The sequence below is a fragment of the Amblyomma americanum genome, chromosome 10 (assembly GCF_052857255.1).
Source record: "Amblyomma americanum isolate KBUSLIRL-KWMA chromosome 10, ASM5285725v1, whole genome shotgun sequence".
Classification (NCBI taxonomy): Eukaryota; Metazoa; Arthropoda; class Arachnida; order Ixodida; family Ixodidae; genus Amblyomma; species Amblyomma americanum.
Genome location: NC_135506.1, coordinates 758,790 through 781,263, shown reverse-complemented (window position 1 = coordinate 781,263; position 22,474 = coordinate 758,790). Strand labels below are relative to the sequence as shown.

At 50.7% G+C, this 22,474-nt stretch overlaps 1 protein-coding gene across 4 annotated transcripts in view; it reads left to right on the top strand.

Annotated features, from left to right (window-relative positions):
- Positions 1-22,474, top strand: part of LOC144106487 (uncharacterized) — a 68,426-nt gene that overhangs the window by 29,133 nt on the left and 16,819 nt on the right. For all 4 annotated transcript variants that reach the window (XR_013309022.1, XR_013309023.1, XM_077639306.1 and 1 more), the window contains exons 2-9: positions 7,210-7,304; positions 10,232-10,309; positions 11,589-11,683; positions 13,359-13,418; positions 13,723-13,798; positions 16,597-16,664; positions 18,132-18,207; positions 19,923-20,333. Coding sequence is in view for 2 of the 4 variants with exons in the window: in XM_077639306.1 (XP_077495432.1) it covers positions 7,210-7,304; positions 10,232-10,309; positions 11,589-11,683; positions 13,359-13,418; positions 13,723-13,798; positions 16,597-16,664; positions 18,132-18,207; positions 19,923-20,333 (959 nt within the window). In the remaining 2 variants the exon portion in view is untranslated. The remainder of the gene's footprint in view (positions 1-7,209; positions 7,305-10,231; positions 10,310-11,588; positions 11,684-13,358; positions 13,419-13,722; positions 13,799-16,596; positions 16,665-18,131; positions 18,208-19,922; positions 20,334-22,474) is intronic.

The following is a 22,474-nucleotide window of genomic DNA, read 5'->3' as shown; positions in this document are numbered from 1 at the left end:
TTCCTCCGGTTGTCGTGACGTCACGTCACGTGGTTTGGTGGCTGCCCGGCCGCGGCCAAGGGCTGAACTGAGTGATTGCAATATGCAACGCATAAAAATTATGGGTCCCACTGAGCTCCGGACATTTTCACCCAGTTCATTGTCCGGACAGCGAGTTTCCATATCTATAGGCGCAAATACGCCAAACGAACTGTCCATTATTAGCCGAGGTCGTTTTAACGGGGCCTGAGAGTACGCTGATAACGACGCGGCTTCCTTTCACTGCTATCCGGCCGCGCTATAGCTTGGAAGGTGGCTGGGTGCAGAGATCGCATCGACGCATGAGTAACGTTCAACCGAAACGGCTCCATTAATGCCACTGCCTGATCCGCTAAGCTGGGCCCGTTAATTTTTCAAAGGGTACGGTACGTTCGAAAAATGTGCCAACTTAGCATGTCTCTTACGACATGAACCGGATTCCAAGCTGCCGCGCTGCACATCTCGTCAGTCCGTTCATCAAACCCTTGTCAGCGCAGAAAGGCCCGCGGACAAGTGACTGTGCGCGATAGGTTGGAAATTCTCTTATTGAAAAAAGACCGGTTGGATTTTCCGAAAGCACGATCAGAACTGTTTGCATGCTATCCTGTGCAGTTCGTTTGGTTTCCCAATAATAATAATAATAATAATAATAATAATAATAATAATAATAATAATAATAATAATAATAATAATAATAATAATAATAATAGTGATAAAAGTAATGATAATAGTAATAGTGATAAAAGTAATGATAATAGTAATAGTGATAAAAGTAATGATAATAGTAATGGTAATAGTAATGATAATAGTAATGGTAATAGTAATGATGATAATGATAATAATAATGATGATGATAATTGGTTTTGGGGGAAAGGAAATGGCGCAGTATCTCTCTCATATATCGTTGGACACATGAACCGTGCCGTAAGGGAAGGAATAAAGGAGGGAGTAAAAGAAGAAAGGAAGAAGAAAGGTGCCGTAGTGGAGGGCTCCGGAATAATTTCGACCACCTGGGGATCTTTAACGTGCACTGACTTCGCACAGCACGCGGGCTCCTTAGCGTTTTTCCTCCATAAAAACGCAGCCGCCGCGGTCGGGTTCGAACCTGGGAACTCCGGATTAGTAGTCGAGCGCCCTAACCACCGAGCCTCCGCGGCGGGCTCCCAATAGCTCTAAATGCCGTTTCTTGACAGGGCTGCTTTTACCGGCAATGCGTGCTCCCATCATCGGAAACTCGTGACATAATAATAATAATAATTGGTTTTTTGGGGGAAAGGAAATGGCGCAGTATCTGTCTCATATATCTTTGGACACCTGAACCGCGCCGTAAGGGAAGGGATAAAGGAGGGAGTGAAAGAAAGGAAGAATAGGTGCCGTAGTGGAGGGCTCCGGAATAATTTCGACCACCTGGGGGATCTTTAAGACGTGCCTGACATCGCACAGCACACGGGCGCCTTAGCGTTTTTCCTCCATAAAAACGCAGCCCGCCGCGGTCGGGTTCGAACCCGGGAACTCCGGATCAGTAGTCGAGCGCCCTAACCACTGAGCCACCGCGGCGGGGCCTTGACATCGCGAGTTCGTTTATTGGAATGGATAAATGTCGACTAAAGTCAGCCCATGGGCTCCAACAAACATGAATCAAAGCCATTCGGGGTGGCTACCACTGCGTGACCTGCAGGAGATTCGGAGGAGACAGCCGTGTGCACGCCTCCCACCCCTTTCGTCCTCGCACGTGAGACCAACGCCATAGGTGGCCACTTTCGGAAATGCAGGCGGGGTGGGAACAGAACCCGGGCTTTCTGCGAGCGAGACAGGAACGCTTCCACTGCGCCACGATGTTTTTTTTATTATTTCATTTAAATAGTGCCGAAAAGAAAAATCTAAGCACGCTTCTGACACAAAACACCAGGCCGCCATACTCCTGCACGACCCCACCTTCCAAAACATCAGACGTCTGCACGCGCATGCATCCAGATAGGGGAGCCAGCTAGGCGGCTCCTGCACGGCAGCATGTGCTCCCCGCACCGAAGCGCATTGCACACGAGACAAGGATTTCGACGACCGTGGTGGCTCGGCGTGGCGGCCCATCATGCGGCTCTTCCGGAGACGAAATAGTCCCAGCAATATAAGTGGTTCATATGGGACAACACTGTTTTTCTCCACAGGCAAAAAACGGATACTGAGGGGTGTGATGTCGATGTCCTTCTTAATTGTTCGTTATAATATATCCCAGAAGAACATGGCATCATTGCACGGAATAAAACAACGGTCAATAGTCTCTGGTGTTTTGCAGAGGCGGCAATTCACCGTCCATGGCGCAAGCAAGCATCTCCTTAGCATGAGGCCATGCCTTGCTTCACAGGCAGCGTGGATGTGTGCGGTTTAGAGAACGTTTTTGCAGCAGAAGAAATGCAGGTTCGCCTAACACGTTTTAAAACACTAGTTTCAAAGAACGACGGTAAAGGTTGCCGGTACACCGGTACAGGAAACAAATACCTGCCTCATCTGCCGTCTGGAGAGGCTATGCAGGTAGTCCAAAAAAAAGCGCAGTGGGGAAATTGAAGATGTCAGCAACTTCCTTGAGCAATCTCCATAAAGGCTCCTCACGAGTGAGTCCCGTCGGAGCGAATAGGAAAGGCAAATGAGCACTGAGACGCCTAATAAGCACAGCTACTAAAATGGATGGTTTGACGCGATGATTGAACGTTTGAAGTTGAATATAGGCGAGTCCAGTGAATGCACACATGTGACCGAAACGATTTTTTTGCTGCCTACGCGCGTAGGCAGCAACATAACAGGCAGCAGTAAGAGAAATGCTTTCGCATTACTGCACCAAAGCAGACTTAATGCACCCCTTTGCTTTTTTTTTTCCTGGTGAAGCTATGCCCGTGGCCAGAATTGGCAAGGAGGCTCCTAATATCGGTGCTGTGCTGCGACCTCAACAGTGGAGCATTTCCTAATGTTGTCCACCCTCGGGAACCTAGGAAGCGTTGGGCGCTTCACTTCGTGGCGCGGGACGTCGTTGGACCTTCCCTGCAGGGGCAGGCATTGGTTCGCACAGCTCTACCGGAAAGCCCTCTCCGCGTGCACATGCAGGCCGCGAGAGTGCGTGCTACCTTTGTTGCTCCCCTTCTGCACACAGAGCCTGGACACACGATGCTATCATTGGCCGACAGATTTGTGCGTGCGGCTGCGGTGCAGGCTAGTTATAACATCTCCTATTCCCGACAAAGATAGGAGTGGATTGTTTCTTTTTTTTTCTACAAAAATATTTACAGGCTTGAGAAAAAACGGACGCCGTGGGAACGACCGGTGGCAGAAATGCTTGCCAGCGTTTCCTGTTGAGATGTGTGCGCCGCTGTTCTTGAGCTCAGGCCTGTTCGCACACGTCGGACACTGCTTTCCCGACGTTGAGCCGCCCGGGGCAGCTCTTCGCCCCCGCGGTGGCAGTGAACAGGGCATCACCACGGACCCGAGCACCCACGTTGAGCCGTGCGTGGCATCGCCGTGTCCGGGGAAAAGGGGATCCTGGTGGTTGAGCCGATGCCGAGCGTTTGGACCTTTAAGGCCTCTCGGCAGAGGCAACACACTACTTTGGCCACAGCTTCGTGTAGACGGCACCTACAGCCTGACCAAACCGGGGGAAATCGGCAGTCGCCTTTTCTATCCCCCCCTCCATCTTTCACTTTCCTATCTTCTTTCTCGAACTTTCCTGTCTCCACCTCCCTACTTGGTTTTTAGTTCTTTCTGCCACATTAGATTATAGTTGGGGTGTGCAACTCGCGTGGGCAGGACTTGCTTGGCAAGTTCTGTCCCCTAGTCCCGTAAGCATGCGGGGTTCGATAGGACATGTCTTGCGCAAATCTATCGCTCTACCTTGAATTGTGGATGTTAAGTGTCTGCGGGACTATCCTACCTTAACAGTGGATCCTGTACAAAATTAACCCAGGTCCGCGTGTCTCAGCTGGCGCATACAGAACATGCCCCGTAAAGTTATGTAGAAATAAGTGAATAATCTCTTGGAAACAGAAGAGCAATGCTTACCTGGGCACACGTACTGAAATAAGAGCCCTACCAAAACACCTTTGTTACCCCATGCATATAGTTGCAAACTGTGGCCATCCAAAACACATTTCAGTAATAAACCACAATAAATAAGACCTTTTTTTATCACGCTTTAAAGGACATGTCATGAACTACGCATATTAGATGCCCTACCTGAGATATCCCCAAGACCAGACATGGCAGTAATTAAATTACTCTAATGAAAATACAGTAATTAATTCACTTTTCTGGGTAATTTGTAATGTAATTCTTACTTTCTGGGCTGCTAATTTAGTAACGTAATTAACTACATTGGAGGAGTAATTTCACGGCGAAAGTAGTTGCTAGCAAAATTTTATAAGCTAAGTTTCTTCCGAAACTAAGTTCTGTCCGAGCGCTTTGCTTGCGTGATACACCTCAGCCACTCCTGAGAAGTCTTTATTTTGGTTTGTTGGGAGATCCTTGCACAGCCAAGGATGGTCGCTGACGTTACCCGACCTCCGTTAAAGCTTTTACGATTAGACAATTCTGTGATTAATTACTATAGGTATTAAGGCTTTACTTTTTGGGCCCTCTACACCATTGTTCAGTTTTCCCCATTTCGGTAAAAATCCTGCAGATTTTTTTTTTTTTTTTTACTTTGAGCCTGGCGTATAATAAATAGCCTTAGATGCTTACGCGCCACGGATCCCAACACCCAGGCGGAGTTTTCTGCACAGGATCGCCCAACTACGCGCTGAAAAAGTTGGTCTAAACGAGCAGTCTGGGAATCTGCAAGCATCCGTCCACATAGTGCAAGGTCTTCGTAACAGCCAACCGCATCTCTTCCCCCATCGTCTGCGTCATGCGACTGCGGGAATACGCAGCGGAGAGCGTGTGCAGAAACTTCGTCGGAAAAGGCGCGCAAGCAAGCATACGCCAGTCGGCGCATTGTGTCACCGTCTGTTCTAGAAAAGGCTTTGCAGCAGATTTGTTTTCGTGAAAAAAATGCAACCATTTACTTATTTCTGAGTTACAGCGCAAATGTGCTTAATAGAATACGTTGTCATTTAGTTGCGAATTTTAGTATTTTTCTGAAAGAGCAGGAAAAACGTTTTTCCGAGCTTGACACAAGTGTGACTCAGGAGAACGAATACGAGAGGAAAATAACAGCCAGTGCGAAATTAAAGCCAGTGGTTGCAAGCAGCATTCTCACTGAATTATTGCATTAAGCGATAAAAGTGCAAAATCGGGAGTATGTCGAAATATGACTGTCTGTCTGTTGTTGCCAGGAAGAAAGAAAAGGAAAATGCACAGGCCTGCTCACTGCTCAAGCCGAGCCTCATTCGCTACCACGTGCAGATAGTAGGAGAGTTGAAAGATGGGAGAGAAAGACAGGATAGTAAAGACGCGCTAAAGACAAGGCCGATCCGGGAGGCAGTGCAGTACCGGGCAACCGGTGGCGAAGTGAAGCAACCCTCAAACTTTCCGCCACATTCCAAAAATAAGTCCAATTGGACCCGTAACAGATACTCTACGGGGTCCCAAATCGAAATTGAATGCTATGCAGTGAAACTTGAAGCACTGTAAAACCAAAAGTTGGGCGAGTTGGTGTACGTTCATGGTGAAAAATAAGAGCTAAGGGAACGTGATAGGATGACACATAGTGCTTGTCTGCGTCCTATCATGTTCTCTTGGCGCTATTTTTATTGATTATGAATTAACACTTGTTTTCCTTGCGATATGGGACGGCAGATTGTTTCGTTCTATGGCAGCAACTGTGCATGACCTTTTGTTTTATTAGTGAGATCGCGACGGGCCTCCCGCTTTGATTTCAGTAACGCGCTTGGTTTCGAGTAACACGCTTAGCAACGGTTGCAGTCTGCAAAGGGGGTAGCACCCGCGCGTCACGTGCCGTTGCGCGGCTGGGCCGGACGTCCGCCATTAGAGCGCCGCTCGCTGACTTTGCTTTGTCTGCGGGGAACACCCGACGCTCTTCTCGCTCGGTGGAGCGACAGTCACGGGTTCGACACGCGCTGCTCATTTTGCGCGATCGCAGGATAGCAGGCGAAATCGGCGTGCCGCTTTGCGAAAGGCAGTCTGCAGGTATCCACGATGAACTGCAGAAATGCACGCAGGGCGTTGACGAACACTGCAAAAAAAGAAAAAAACTGCGCCCTTCATCTCTGTCTCCCTACCACCCCCCTGAAATGGGTGCAGTGTGGCTGTCACACCCGTACAGCAGGGTGCGGTAGTTTCACCTGTATACTCTGCAGTTGCACAGGTACCGGCTGCTCTAAGAGACTCCGGTCGTTTTTTGTGGTGCGTGCATTCTTAGAAGGAAGCTGAACAGTCGCTAAGAAAAGCAGCGGACTGCATTTCTCGATATGCACTGGTATCCCAGGCATGCACTTCACAGCGTTTCTGCGTGTGTTTGCAGCGTAGTCTGATTTCGCAGTCCCCATGGTGACCACGGCGCATTTTTCTTTTCGAAAGCTTCTCCAAGGCTGCCAACCTTGAGCAACCCTCTCTCGTCAAAACTATATGCTAGCATGTGCCGCATAATTGCGCGAGAGGAACACGGTAAGGCCGAGGCGCCATTGGAGTGAATGATACCTAATGGGTGAACTTGAGAACGCAAACAATTAAACCACTCCTTGCCCCTTTTCGCGTACATTTTCTATTTCTATATGCTCCATTTCAGCTAGCCCCCCAATTGGAGCCGTAGCAGTTGAGCTGCAGCAATTAAGCTGAATCTCAAATTAATGGAGCAGTCATATAATGGGAAGCTAGGTTGTCTTCCATCGTATCAGGTGCACACTTGCTGCACCTTCGCTGTGCCTGTGCATCTTTAGAGGGTGCATGCCTGCGATAACGGTTTCGGTATGTGCAGTGTACCCTTCTCCTAAAAAATAAACAAGAAAAATGAACTGTACGGAAAGGGTGCCCTCATTATTGCAGTGCTCTTGTTGGTGCAAACTTTTTAAGCACCATTCTGGACCAAATTCTGAGCTAAGCTGTTCACGTGGGAAGGGCAGCATTGTAGTATACCGCCGTGTGCAGAGTTTGAAGAGAGCCGAGGCTGACGTGGCACGTGCCGCTCCGGGGAGTGGGTGGTCTCTCTCAGGGGCAGTGGTTGAACCGCGTTGTTTGTTTGCTCTCTTGCAGAGATCTCGAAGCAGAAGCATCTGCAGCAGCCGGCAGCCAACGGCGCAGTGCGCAGGGACGTCAATGGCCAACAGCAGCACACCTCGGCGAAGCAGGTCGGAGCATGTCTGGAGGGTATACGCCGGCTGAGCAGCAGCGCTTTAAACGAGGAGAAGGGAAGCGTCGAGTGCATTGGCTTTGGAAAGTATTCGCGAGACGTCCATACCGCGGACTGTTCGCAGTCTGATGAAGGCGACAGTGCAAACGATGATGCTTAAGGCTGCGATGCGGATGAGCCATTTTCGCGAGGCCGTCAAATCGGAGCTGAGCCGAGAAAAAGACCAGTGCTGTGGCAGGCATCCTCGCCCAGGTTTTCGTTAACTGGGCGGGCGCCATTTTCGTAGCAAAACTGTGGTTTCCTTAGTGTTGCTATCGTTTGGTCGCTGAAGGTCAGTTTTGTTTGTAGCCCGAATATTCCAACTTGCCTTTTCTTTTTGCCCTCTAACGTGAATTTGAAGTCACATAACGTCCAGCTGACGACAACTCGCACGCGCAAGTCATCGCGAATTCTGTCAAAAGCAATAAAAGCAACGCAGAATAAGAGGCTAGAGGTTTCATAATTCCAATTTTGCCCTGCTGGCACTGTTTAAGGGAAGTATTTTTGCGGAAAAAAAGGGCGGTGTCAAAGGATCGAAGCATGGGCATCGAAAGGGAAAAAGGTTGAACTGAGCTCAAGAAATGAGTGGTGTAGCAGAAAGTAAAACCAACAGCTGGGCAGGCAGTTTGGAATAAACGCACTTGGTACATTTTACGCGACGCCTCTGTAGTGCCACAAAAATACGTTCAGGGGCGGAAAGTGGTTGAACTTCCGAAATAACTTCATCTCGCGCAAATAAGCCACTTGAAGTGCTCAAAAGGAAAGGCATCTGAAGGCAAATCTACATTCGCTGGCAGTCCCTCTTAGCCTGTGTCGCACTGGGTCGATAACACCATAAACCAAACATTCATTGGTACTCCGCTGCGGGTTCAGCGCCTTATCAGCGCACATCGCTCGGTGCTCTCCATGCATATATATTGTTACGTGACGGCCAGCCAAAGAATGAGACGAGATGACTGATGGCAATGAGATATGGTTTCATGGCCGCTGGCCTAGCGCGAGCGCTCCTGCCCGCGCCACTGCCAACTTCGTCCTCTTCGTCACAATAAAGAGCACGATGTTGTGGACTGGCTGAAACCGTGATTAGAGCGCGTTCTTTATTTAGTAGCGCCGTGGGTCTCTGCCAGAGCTGCAGGGCTAACACAATATAATCGCGGGACCAAATTCACTCCATCAGACGTGACTGGAGGAAGGCGGCCAATCACATGCGGAGGGGCTTGCGAATTGAAAGCTTGACTAGCGGACGATTTAGCTCCAGCTGTGCGAGAAGTTCACGGTACCGCAGCGTAGGCGACTGATTCAGATTTGCCGACGTGACGCGTTCTCTTCGGCCGTGACTGTTGGTTCTTCTACGATCTTGGGTCGTTGCGATGCGCAGATTGAGTCAAAGCGGCGGCATCTACCGGAGTTGCCGACGCAGCAGCACACGGTCCCGCCGTCCTGCGCAGCGGTGCGCAGTCAGCAGAGGAGATACCGCGACCGAGCGTCTGTACTCTCTGTTGCGGCGCTTTGAGTATTGGAAACTGTCGGGCTTAACTCCTGTGGGGTCATACTCGAAGCAATGGTCAAGGGATGCCGCGATTGGCCAGTACCGGTTGGGAAAAGTGTGTGTGTGTGTGTGTGGGGGGGGGGGGGGGGGGGGGGGGGGGGGGGGGGGGGGGGGGGGGGGGGGGGGGACTTTCTTCGTCAAAAAAGAACTTTTAACTGCTTTTACATAGAAAATGTCACGTGCAGGGGCGATGAAAAGAAATGCGTACAGAGCAGAGCTCCGTTGGTCGTATTTATTTTCATAACGCTTTTACTTCGGTGTTGTAAAAAAAATGCTAAAGTCGACCGTGATGCATTCTAGGGGGACTCTATCATCTTTTTTTTTTTTTACCAATCGGGTAAAAGCGCGATGAAAAAAAATTCCAACAGCCGAGCAAGCAGGCGCCCGCGTGACATGTGCCTCCCCCCCCCCCACCCCCCCCCCCAAAAAAAAAAAAAAATGAAATTCATGTTGTAAATAGTATCTTGTGTGTTTTTGTTCTGATTTATTATTCAGCGTCCCTGTATCTTGTTTGCTGATTTTCATGTTTTTGAATTTGTTGATTTGTGTTGTCCACTCCTGCCCAAGGCCTGATAATAAGGCTGGCAGTACATGTAAATAAATAAATAAATAAAACAAAATTTATTTTCTTTGCAAGTGTACGTTATGCACAAGTTAACAGCCGCTCCCCTCTTCATTAACAAACTTTCAAGGCTTGCCCTAAGCATTTTATTAAATTGGTCAGTCACCATTTCCAGTCGCTATTAGAGACATTCAACCCGCATGTAATTATGTTTGTGACGTCATCACTGCTTCACTTGCAGCATTGTCCCTGTCCACAGACTGATTTTCGGTTTTCTGTCGTAGAGTTGTTGCACTAGGTATTTCGAAAGCGAGTTGCTGTGGTGGGGAGAGGGGACTCAAGGGACGCACTATCGGTGAGGAAGCCCCTGGAGTTTGCCTTTAAAGCCTCTCCACGACGGACTGCATAGCATATTTTGAATGGTTGCGAAGACCTGCGCTCTTAGAGTCGCATAGCTTTCTTCAGTTGTGAGGAGGAGATCGAAGGAGCTTCGAGAGATGACGCTGCGCAGGTGGCAACGGTTATTTCCTTAATCCGGGGAGCCCCATTCAACAGGTGGGGATGGGGGCTGTCTGAAAGTGGGGTCGTCGCTGATATGGGCTGCTGCCTGCCCTGTTTTCGTGCCTAGAGCTGCAGTTTCTATGTTCAGTATGACCGAGCCTGTGTTCTGCTGAGGCAGATGTGAACAGCAGTGGCAGCTTACCCTCCGCTCTGCCCCTCCGGTGTGCGCTTAGTGCTAATTTGGAATCGCTCTTCCCTCTGTTTGGCGGCGCAGGCTCTGCAAGCTTGCTTGGAGGAGCTTGGCGTGGACGACGCGGTGTGGTGCTCCAGGAGTTCCGACAAGGTCTACCAGGTGAGAGCACTGCAGCTCACTCACCATCCGTACATGCATCCTGGTTCACTGCACGGTTTCGGACCGATGCCAAGACTAGCGGCCACTGTTCATGACTGAGGCAAGGGAGCCCTGTGTTACGGGATATTATCCATTTCTTTTCTCTCTCTAAAAAATAATCAAGATCCTGGTCCAGCGCAAGTGTATATAGCGCAGCTTCTCTCCGCGTCCGAGAAAGTGTTCCAGCGTTGTGCCCTGAGCACCTGAGCTTGAAGGTAATGCCAGTATTTTCCAGAGACTGGCGAGTGCACCTGTATCATCTGCTAGGCCTCTTAACGAATTTGCGCCAACGACGCTGGCGATGAGCGGTCAGTGCAGGCGCTTTCTGGACCTGCATGTCGGACAGAGCTCTCACGGGACCAGTGCTGGTGCGCAATATGCTCGTACCTCGCACACCCTTCAGTGCGGCCTTTGAGTCACACCCAGGCCTTTGTCCACCCATACCAAATGCCACCAATTTTTCGCATCAGCGTGTGTCAACTACTTGACTTGCGTGCCAGAGTGGCTCGAGCTCAGTAACACTGCTCGGAACTGTAAGCGGCCGTAGAGGAGCGCCCAGTTTTGTTTAAGGCCACGGTTAGTGCTGCGCAGAATCAAGCGTTGGAAATTCCGAACAGATTCACTGCAGCGCTCGTACTGTGTCCACTGAGTGGATCGCGGTCCAAATGTGCATTGCATGATTAGGAAGCGTGACATGGCGACATTCGCTGCTCAGCAGTTAGCACATTACCAGATACACATGCGGTATGCCGGTTACATTCGTTTGCATACTGACGGTTTCAGTCTTCGAAATTGATCAGCGTCCGCATTTGTGATTCCAAACATGAATGAGAGACGGGCATGCAAACTGGCTCACGCGACAGAATCAACGACTGCCGAGATTCACGCTATTTATTTGGTTCTCCAGTTCATTTCAATTGCGTTAGCGATGATGTGAATTTTAATGCATGTGCACAGAGCATGAGGTCGATGGAAAGAGGAGTAGAGAGCAAGCAGCACAAAATGGAGGTCATGCCAAGAGCACGCTCCTATTGCGCGAGGTGTACACACTGCCTCGTCGATCAGCCGGCGCAATGGCCTTTCGAGCTTCGATGGGTTCCCTCCTCGAATGACTTCAGAGCTGCCGGCTTTAGGAAGGCGTTTTTAAATCCCAGGTTTCGCAAGTTCTCGCTGCGCCCAACTGTGGCCTCTGGAGGCCCCCTGCATGGCGGACGACTTTGTGCATTACTCGTGATCGCAGGTGATGTTCCCGTGCGAATCCGGAGAGGACACGGACCTGGTGCTCAAGTCTTTAAACTCCAGGGGAATTGGCCTGGACGCCGGCTCCACTGTCGGGTCAGTGTGCGGCCAGCACCGAGACGGGAAAGACTGCGCGCAAAAGGGAAGCCGGACAGAATGGGCCGCTTGTCGTTGAGCCGTGCTTGGCGGGGGCTCCCATAAGAGTGAAAACCGACTTCTGAAGCCGGTTGTTTGCGAAGAGCTCACAATTTTCGTCGTGTAGTGCTCGAGGCATGCTCCATGCCAGTGAAAAATTGGCCCGAAAACTAGAAAAATGGGCTGAAAACAGGACAAGAGGGAAAGTAGACGACGCAGTTTGCTCGAAATCATATAGACGTGTAAACTTTTGGAAGACACTGTATGCGTGATCGTGCATGCGTTTTGCTTTTCTCTGTTTAATGTTTTACCAGTGCAAGGTCGCTGAACGGCACTGAATCGGTGGGCCGCAAACACCGCACCCCGCGGGTTTCCAGTTGTGCGCGACTCTTCCTGTGCACGTTGTACGCTTGTTTGCCAGATAGCACGAGTTGACCCATTGAGCAAGTATACAAAGGCACTGTGTTTACCGGGAAATGGTTATCTCCGTGATGCATGGACAGCGGCACTTAGGGAAGTTTCCTGCCCTGGCTGTGTGCCGTTAACTTGGCCGTTTGGTGGCCTCATAACCAGGGCTCCCAACTGCATGCCACGGGGCAACCCATGTTCGTGTGTGCGTCATTGTGTGGCACACCCTGTGCGAAGCTGCTTACTTTTTTTTTCCCTGTGCCACAGGAAGTGCACTCTTTCACACGCAGGCAGGAAATGATCATCGCCTGTCTCTAAACCAGGGTTCTGTAGCTGGGGAACGCCGGGGACACTGCAACCTTAGCTCGCGACCCAATGTACAGAGGCTGGCACTGTCTGCATTGAATTATTTTTTGTTTCACGTCTCGCGATTTTTGCGTGCTAAGGCTGCTGTTGCTCGGTTACTGAAAAACATTTTACTGTATTACTGTGAGCGCATTTCATCCGGCGTTGCTTTTCGGTGGAAATGAACTTGTTGACTTGTCGTGTTTTTTTTTGTTTCCTAAAGAAACCACATGTCTGTACATTGAATGTAGCGTAGCCTATCAAACACCAGACATTTTAAGCTCCTGTATGACGCGTGATAACTTTAGCTGCCAATGTGCCTTTAAAACACAACACGAATCCAGTTTTTCCGGTGGAGGAGGCTGCAAAGGAAAGAATGGCGCCGCTTTTCAAAGCGAACCTCCGTGCACGGAAAGCGGATGTGGAGGTGATAGGCGCTATGGGATAAATGTTATGGCATTCATCCCAATGTTACAACATTCCTTGGTTGCAGGCGCGAAAAAAGACAAAACACGAGGCCGAAAGACGGGATGGGTGTTTCTGCCTTGTGTTGTCTTTTTCGAGCCTGTAACCAAAGATGAACAGTTACTAACTTGCCCAGCAAGACGTTCTTTTATAACATTCATCCCAATGTTATCGCCTTTTGTCTAGACTCTCCAGACAAGATGGAAAAATTTAATGTATATATGCAAGTACACCTTACTTGATTATTTCGAAAATAAATGAATAAACATGAACCAAATACCGCATGCGGTCATTATTTAGCAAAACTAGATATGGTATGGTGACCTAGATACAGCTAAAATGAGATATTGGGAGGGGATTCAATTGTGTCAACTGTTGATAAGTGCGACTGTACTTAACTGATTCCTTTTTTTTCAAGGGTTGTGCCGTGCGCGATATTCTACCAAGGTGGCGACGGAAGCACGCCCGAGAGCTTCGAGTAAGTAAATACGCTCTTCCAAGGTGACGTCAGTTTTCAGTGCTGTGCCTCTTCTGTACATCTGTAAAAAGTCAAGGACCCAACAATCGTGTTGTTATCTAGCAAGGAAAATCTCTCGCCGGAATCGCGGCAGGCGCCCCGTGAAAGCTAAAATGATCAGCATGCCGTAACGTCGTTTTTGTAGCCAAAAAGCGCGCAATAGCTAAAGCTATAGTCTTTCAGGTGAAGTCCTTTTTTGAGGGCACATTCTGTAACGGCGATAATCTGTGCACTGGCATAGCGAAAAAAATCCTCCCACTCGCAGGGAGGAGACGACTGGCTTCAAGGCTGCCCAACAGAAGTTCCTCAAGTCGGTGACGGCGCGGCTTACGGTGGCTCAGGTCAGTCTGATCATTCTTTTCATTTTCTGCTTTGAACCAAAATAGCGGGGCCATCAGCCAGGAGACAATAGCCCACAACTACAATGTAATCTGTATGAAGACAAAATGCGCGCTTCAGCAGGGGAAAGAAATATCAGTCTTCTTCATGTGCACATTTTTTTCGTCACGCCGGAGGCTGGTATAAGTTTTTCTGGTGATCTGGCTACGTGGTTTTGTCATGCAAGCTATAACGAGAACGAGCCCTAGCAGCATGGGTGGGACATTCTCTAACCTAGCTTCCTTTGTGTGATTAGTAGCCGAGCGTCTTTCAGCGGCGGCTTCCACCGAAACTCTTGAAGGAAGAATCGATTCGTGCCTTTTCCGAAGCCGCTGCGATGGCGCTCGGCTGCTGAACCGAAAGACGCGTGTTCGATTCCTACCGCGGCTGTCGCATTTCGGCCGAGGGGAAATGCTAGGGGCCCGTGCACTGCGCGATGTCAGCGCACGCTAAAGAACCCCAGGAAATCGAAATAAAGGGGGGGGGGGGGGGGGGGGGCTGAAATCTGAGCCCGAGCTGAACCCAAAACGTGAACTAAAACCGAACTGAATTTTTTTCGCCATCTTGGAACTGAACCTGAACGGGAAAGATTCAGAGGAACCGTTACGAACCGGTTCGGGACACGGTTCAGTCCTACTTTGGTACTTTTGGCGCAACTTTTTTTTTTTTTCAGTCCCAATGAGAGGCCCTACCGCGCATATTTACCAACAGAGCCAGCTGCTATAGTCAGTGCCAAAATGGCACACAATGTACTTGGTAATAAAAATTGAAAAATAATGACGTCTAGGCACAAACTTCGCACTTGCATAAGGCGCACTCGGCAATTTTGAGTGATGCTCACTGAAAGAGTGTGCATCAGACCGATAGGAAACCTTCAGTCTATTGGTCTCACCTATTTGCAGAAATTCTAATGCAATTCTCGGAACCAATGCTTATGTAGATCTTATGCTCATAGAGCATAATACAGTGTCTGTCCTCCCTCCTGTCATGGTGAACACAAATGCTGGGAGGCTTCTCAGCCAGCAGCTCCGAGGTGAAAGCGGCGTAGATTTAAGAGCGCCGCTATTAGGCGCGCGTGGCCGGGCTGACCGGCCTCATGACGATAGAGCGAGCGAGGTGCCGTAGTGGAGGGTTCCGGTATAATAATGTCGAATACCTGGGGATCTTTAACGTGCACTGACATCGCACAGCACACGGGCGCCTTTTGCGTTTCGCCTCCATCCCGGGAACTGCGACTCGCTGGCCGAGTGCCCACCACGGCGGCTGCGGGCGAAGGGGAAAGCGAAGGAGAAGGTTCTGCGCTTCGTCTGCGGCCGAGTCCTGTGAGCGGTGGTCCTCGACAGCTTCCCACATTGCAAGCAACCTAATGATCGGCCATGTTTTTTAAGAATCCAGTCATTATTGCAGGTGACTGAAATAAGCGCAGAAAGGCGGGCTTGGGGCAGCAGGCCTGGTAGTAGGAGTGCAAAAAAAAAGCATCAAACCCAGTTGTCTTCCCATATCACTCGACACTCGTCACTAGATCAGCTTCGCTGACCTGTTGTAGCCTTTTTATGTATTTGCGTTTTCAGGCCCACGAATCGAAATGTATTGTAAAAGAAATTTCGTCTTTTTGAGCATGGGCGCCACATAACAGACAAGAAAACAAAGCATCAACATTAAAACATTTTTGGCCCCGAACCCGTTTGAACCTATTCGAACCTCAATGAATGCTACTCCGGAGCCAAACCTGGAACTTAACCCTGAAGGCATGAACCTGAACCCACCCCAAACAAATTGCAGTTCGACACCCTGGTCGAAATTATCCGGACCTCTCCAGTACTGCGTGCGTCCCGCATAGCCTCAGTCGCTTTGGGACGGTAGACACCATAAAACAAAACTATGCCTTTTTCCGGCTATGGTGATTGTCTGGCAAATGTTGTCCAGAATATTGGGCTTAAGAATTTTCCCGCCCCTCTATTCAAGCTCGTGACGTCAAGAGTGAAAAAGGCGCCGTGAATAGCGATGTGGCCTCGTGGGACCTACGAGCGAGAAACGTCACCGTAGTTCGTTCGCGAAAATTCCCGTGGTGGAAATTGTCTCTTTTCTAGCTTGCAGGACTCTAGCGTGTGCCATGTTGCTTCTTTCTGTGGAGGGGAAAGCTAGGCACTGCATTTCTCGGCCCCAGTAGCGCTGTAGATTGTATAGCTTCTTCCCGATTATTCCAGTTGTATCATTAATTATTTCCGATTGTAGCTTTCCATTTCACTGCTGCCCGAAATAACGCAAGAATTGAAGACACATCGGTCAAAAGGAGAGCGTTTAATTTGGTTTATGGGTTTGAACGTCCCAAAGCGACTGAGGCTATGAGGGACGCCGTTGTGGAGGGCTCCGGAAATTTCGACCACCTGAGGTTATTTATCGTGCACTGACATCGCACAGCACACGGGCCTCTAGAATTTCCCCTCCGTCGAAATTCGCCCGCCGTGGCCGGGATCGAAGCCGCGTCTTTCGGGTCAGCAGCCGCGCGCCATAACCACTGAGCCACTTCGGCAGTTTGGTCAAGAGGAGATGCCGAGAGTTAAGGAGGCGAGATTAGTCTTGTTGCTGCTCTCACGTGGTTTGATGTCATGCTTGTTCGTATTTCTCGTTTGATTGCAAAGCCCCTTCTGCTTGGGCCAGAGCTACTGTTCGCAGTATGTGCCGGCGAAATAGACATTCTTCTTTCTCGCAACGGCGGGCAGCCAGGGTGAAATGTTCGGTGCTGTTCTGTTTACTGCAGGTCGTAGAAGGGGTGCGGTCGAATGGGGAGCTCAACTTCGACTTCGTGGCCTTCATCCTGCTGGCTGGGTGAGCAATAGCGAGTCGCTGCTGAGCGCTGTGCAGCTTTCGACTCTCCGGCGGTCCTTACGCAAGGGTCGCGATGTGCACTATCTCTGTGCGTTTTCCGGCCGCAACTGGGCCCCTATCGAGTCTCTATCAAGCGGGAGGTCGAGCGAAGCAGGAAATGATTCCCTTCCGGATTTCGCCGGTGCAGACTTGCGGCTGCGTTGCGCAAGAGGGGTTGCCTCAGGTTCCCCTGCACAGCGCAATCATGTGCGCGTACATGTGTGACTTGTGCCCCGCAGGTTAAGCCCATGTACAAGGTGGACAGCTCGTGATTACCATATGGATGCGACAGCTCCGTTTGTGATCGGGACCGGCTCCGCAGGGCGTTGAGTTACGTGAGCTCTGAAACTGGGGCGCCCCCGAGCGAGAACAGCGCGCATTGCAGTGCCCTGTGTCGCAGTGACGCGCGTGATTTCAGGGCCAATAATGCACTCGTCAGTGGCTGACGAGATCAAGTCTGACCGCGCAGCGAGCTGTTGAAAGTAAAATCGCAAGCCTACACCGCTGAGATACAGCATGCCTCAGGGAGCAAACGCGAGTTAATGACATCCTCGTCGCTGAAATGGAGATGTATATGCGACGAGAAGCCCCTTTTCCTATAGGAAGGCAAAGGCAGGTGGCGGCCAGTCAGCCTGGCGGGTAATTCATTGCAACTCGGGAAGCATAAGAAGACGAGACGGGACAAGCGCCAACTTTCAACACAGCGGATTTATTATATACGCAACAGGTACATCTGATGGAAAGGAGATGACAAAAACATAACAAAAGTGCCACATGCCCTCATGCCATGAAATCGAACTCTTTCCTTGATAATGCCACGGAGAGCAGGTTAGCGCATTAATTGATCTCCTGCCCGTGCTAACTCCCACGCTTCCTTGATTTCTCTAGTCGGGTATATAGTTACGGTGCCGATACAAAATGACGGTCTTATCTAGCATGGGATGTCGAGATGGTTGTGCGTCTCATTTTTTGCCGTCTGTGGTGATGTTGCCCACTTTATTGTTGTGCTCTTGGAGGCGCACATTCAAACACCTGCCTGTTTGCCCTATGTTGTAGATTCCACATGAAAGTGGAATATTGTAAACCACCCTTTGCTGCAGGCAACGTAGGCATCTCAGTGTTTAATTACGCACTGAGGTTTCCGCATTCGAGTAGGGCATCTCTTTTTACACACACTGAAAAGCTGTTTAGGTGCCGTGCATAGCACTTTTACGCCAGAACGTTGCCGTATACCTTCCTAAGACACCTTGTGCAGGTAGGTAATCACGGCTATCTTGTCTTCCTCTCCCCGCGCTATGCCGCCCAAGTTGCGATGATTTACTTATCCTCTTTTGAGGTAATCTGCGGGATGTAAGCTTGCCCCTGCAGGACAGGCTCTGTTTTGTTGTGGGCGTCTGGTGATGTTCCCCCTCTCTTCTCCGCGCGCAGGATGATTGCGGCTCTGGGCCTGATGGACAACAGCGTGGTTTCCATCATCGCCGCCATGCTGGTCTCGCCACTCATGGTGCGCCCCCGTCAGAGGCATTAATTGCCCTCGAACGCCACACCGCCTGGCTGCACGTGCGGATGCGCGAATCACGTGTTTCGTGCACCGGAGCTCCGTACTGCGCTTTTGCAGGAGGGCGACATATCGTACAGAATGGGGAGAGGTGGCAACAGCAGCACACAACGGACAGAGCGCCTGTGTGCTGTGCGGGCTTTTTTGTTTTGCACCTTTTGAATAGCTGCATTGAATATAGCAACATGCAGTGCATAGGCATGCTCAAGTCCGCTTGGCTACACAGAGCTGCAGCCGATGGTCACTCAAGACTTGAGCCGCTCTCGAGTACCTCTGCGCGGTGCGACGGTGAGACTGCAGCTTCATGAGTCTCCGCTGAGGAAGCACTGCCATCAAACGGTCACTCCTCATCATAGGCTGTTGATGTGTGAGGTTTGACGTCCCGAAGCTGATGTATCTGCACCTTCGAAAAACAATACCTGCACACCGACACGGACAGGACATACTCCTAACCGTCGTCTTTTTATTCGGAAGGCTTCAATTTATACGCACGCAAGGGCAAAAACCCAGTACAGTAAGATGGCACGTGCGCGATTCAAGCGGGAAACCCTAACGTACAAACCTCACCCGACGTTCCAGACTTCTTTCGCAGACAGAAGTTGCGCGCGGCCTGCTCATAGAATTTTTGGAGGCATCAAACGCAACAATAACAACTGCGTCGCCATTGCCATTGACAATGCCATTGTGTATTAGGTAACGCTACGCACTGTCTAGAAAAGTGAAATATGTATTTTTTTAAAATAAAAGAATGTAATCGTATGTCTTAAAAAACGTGGCAGACGTGATTACAAAACATAAAACTGATCAGGGGACAAGACACAGGAGGGGAGCGAACAGGACGAGCTCGTCCTGCTTCTCTTCTGTGTCTTGTCCCCTGCTCAGTTTTATGCCTTGTAATCATGTCATACCAACAATTCCCTTATCGTTCGCTCGTGGAAGACATAACTGATACCAATACTTCCATGTTTTTGCGTATTTAGTAAGTAAAGAAAATATCATACGAAGTCTTGAACTATATAGGTCCGGAAGCAGCGAAGCAGTGCATGCCGCTGATATGAAAAACGTAAAGGCCATGAAGTTAGCAAGTAGAGGACCAATATTTTAATGAATGTCGTTCAAGAACCTTTACATTTTTGTACATATGTAACGGGCGGGCAGGGAAAAATCTTTGACGCTGTCCTTCGTTCCAGTGTACTGCGCAGCAGCAGCTGTCACCGGTCATGTATTGCGAGTAATTGCGCCGAAATTTTAGTCTCAACAGCGAGCCACCGATAGGCCCTTGAAGGTCTGTGATGGGACGGGGCCCCTTGCGTTACATGACTCCAGGTACGTGGGCGTTGCCAAGAAATCCAACTCGAGTTAGCAATGTTCGCGCCAAAATGTCGTCTAGTCTGAAAAAGACACTGTGGGTGACGAAATCCAGAATGACTTCCGGGGCCGGTGGTTGTTTTGGTCAGCGGTGCGTGACAGTTGGAAAAAATTTCGGGTGGGGTGGGGGCTGAAGCTCCATAAGCCTCCCCCCCCCCCCACCCCCCCCCCCCCCCCCCACCTGCTATGCCCCTGACCGTGATCAGTATTACCATCCAGGGCCTCGGCGAAAGAGCAATTGGCGGCCAATTGGGCTGTTCTCGTGACGTCACGAGCTTTTCCTTCCCCGGCAGGGCCCCATCGCGGCCATCACGTTTGGCATCATCATTCGGGACAAGTCCCTGGTGAAGGTGGGCCTCCGGACCGAGCTGTTCGGCCTGTGCCTCTGCCTCGTGTTCGGCTTCGTGTTCGGCCTGATCATGGCCTACTGGGGCGACATCCAGGGCCCCGGGGGCTGGGGTCCCAACACGTGGCCCAACTCCGAGCAGACGGCCCGCGGCCAGTGGCGCAGCCTGTGGGTGGGCGCCCTGGTGGCGCTGCCGTCGGGGGCCGGCGTCGCCATGGCCATCCTGGGAGGGAACTCGGCCTGCCTCGTCGGGGTGGCCATCTCGGCGTCTCTCCTGCCGCCCTCCATCAACTGCGGCTCCCTGTGGGCGCTCTCCCTCATGAAGGTCTTCAAGTCTCTGGGCCAGGACCCCGTCAACGTGAGTGCTTTCCTCGCCTGCAAGGGCGTCGGGCTCTCTCCGACGGTGGTGGGCAATTTCGCACTGATCTCACTCAAGTCGCCCAAGAATGGAATGCATTAATTTCAGTTGTCGGGGCTTCTGTTGCAACTTCTTTGTTTCTTCACAAGTATCGGTCCATCAAGTGCCGTATTCAGCCTGCCAGCTGCAGTAGCATGTATCCGCTATGTTGTGACGGTGCCTACGTTTTGCGTATATCACATATTTAGCAAATTTTTAATTTCGATTCTCGGTTGATGTCTAGAAACTAGGTTGCTGACAACCAGTTAGGTAGGTAGTGACGTCACAAGGTCACATGACTTCTCTTGGCCAATCGGCGAATTTTGTGACACTGGACAACGGCGAGGTTTTGATGCGACGACTATTCTAATGTAATCACGCTAAACCTGTGTTGTAAGAGAACAGAGCCGCCGCGGTGGTTCAGTGGTTATTGCGCTCGGCTGCTGGCCCGAAAGACGCGGGTTCGATCCCGGCCGCGGTGGTCGCATTTCGATGGAGGCGAAGTGCTAGACGCCCGTGTGCTGTCCGATGTCAGTGCACATTCAAGAACCCCAGGTGGTCGAAATTATCCGGAGCCCTCCACTACAGCGTTCCTCATAGCTACTCTCAGTCACTTTGGGACCTTAAAGGGACACTGAGGAGAACTCTATCAATTTTTTTTTGTTAGCAAAATCTGATAGTTCGGCATTTCATGGCTTTGTTGCCGCTTGTCCGGGAGCGAAAGATGCATTTATTTCGAAGAAATTTGGATTCGAAGTTGAAAAAGTTTTTCCCGTCGCACCTATTCAAACTCGACAACCCTTATGACGTCACGGAGAACTCCTATGACGTCAAAGGACTGAGTGACGTGAAAAGTGACGTAAACGCAGACTCCATGATTTCTGGTGGATAGCGGTGCGGTCTAGCAGCTGCCGACATGAAAGGTATACCGCCGCCGCACGTTGAAGACATCTATCGGGGGTCGCCACCGTCGCTTCGTTTACGTTTGTACCGGCGTCTTGCCAGCGTTACGAGGGATCCGAACCCGACGACGAAGTTCTCGCAAAAACTCCGGCCTGCATTTCAGCGACCTAAGCCCCACAGAGCGTGCGATGCTTTTGAGGGAGCACGGTTAGGTTATGCGCCGGCGGGTCGTTTTCCCTTTCCTCAGTGAGCAGCCGTTGCCAATTAAATATCTTAACCCCAGTGCGGGGAGTCGCGAGGGGCGAGGACGAGGTCGGCGCGTCGCGCACATCGGAGCCTGGCCGAGGCTTTGGGGCCAGTGGATTGGGATGCTTTGAACGGCGCTGTTGCACGGTGCAGCGGGCGGCGTCGAGGAGGTTTCTCACAGTTGCAAGGGCCAGGTTATTTGTTTATTTTTTGTCACTAAAAACGGGTGGGTGCTCAAGGGCGGTCGCGTTTAAAGTTGGCGGCTTGAAACTAATGCCGACGCACGACGCTTCAACGGCGTCCGCTAGATCCAACGGGTCCACTGGATCGGGCTCTCTCGCCCACTTGCATGTACCTTCAGATGTACGTGTACTGTGAATGAATAAATTAGCCGAGAGCTCGAAAAGAACAGCTCCGCCCAACTGCCCAAAGCTATTGAATTACGTCACAACGCGCACCTCACCGCGGAGCCGAATCAGTCTGGCCGGGCCGGCGGCGGCTGGCGCACTCGGCGCGAAATAGACATGCTCCAAGTCTCCGCCAGTGCGGTCAGAGGGCGCCGAAGCCGCCGAACGCGTCGGCGGTCAAGCGCACTTGGAGTGGTCTCGTTTTGGCCGACGTAACGTCGCCGTGCAGCGCGCGCGCGCGCGTTGCGCCGGAGCATAAAACGCGCCTTAAAAGGGCCTGCGCTTAACCGCTATCCAATGTACTCGGTGGCGGCATCTATGGGAGCTGCTAGACCCCCCGCCCTTTCACTGAATAAAAAAAAAATCCAGTGCTGCGGCTCGGAATCGAAGCAGGGCCATTGGCGTTTGAGGCGGAGACGTTACCACTCCGCCGCCACGACAGCTGTCAATAAAGGCGCATCTAGTGAATGCACTCTTCCGATGCAGAAGTCTCGGCGTTTTCGCTGCGTATATCCTGGCCTAACAGAGCTAGGCCATCATCAATTT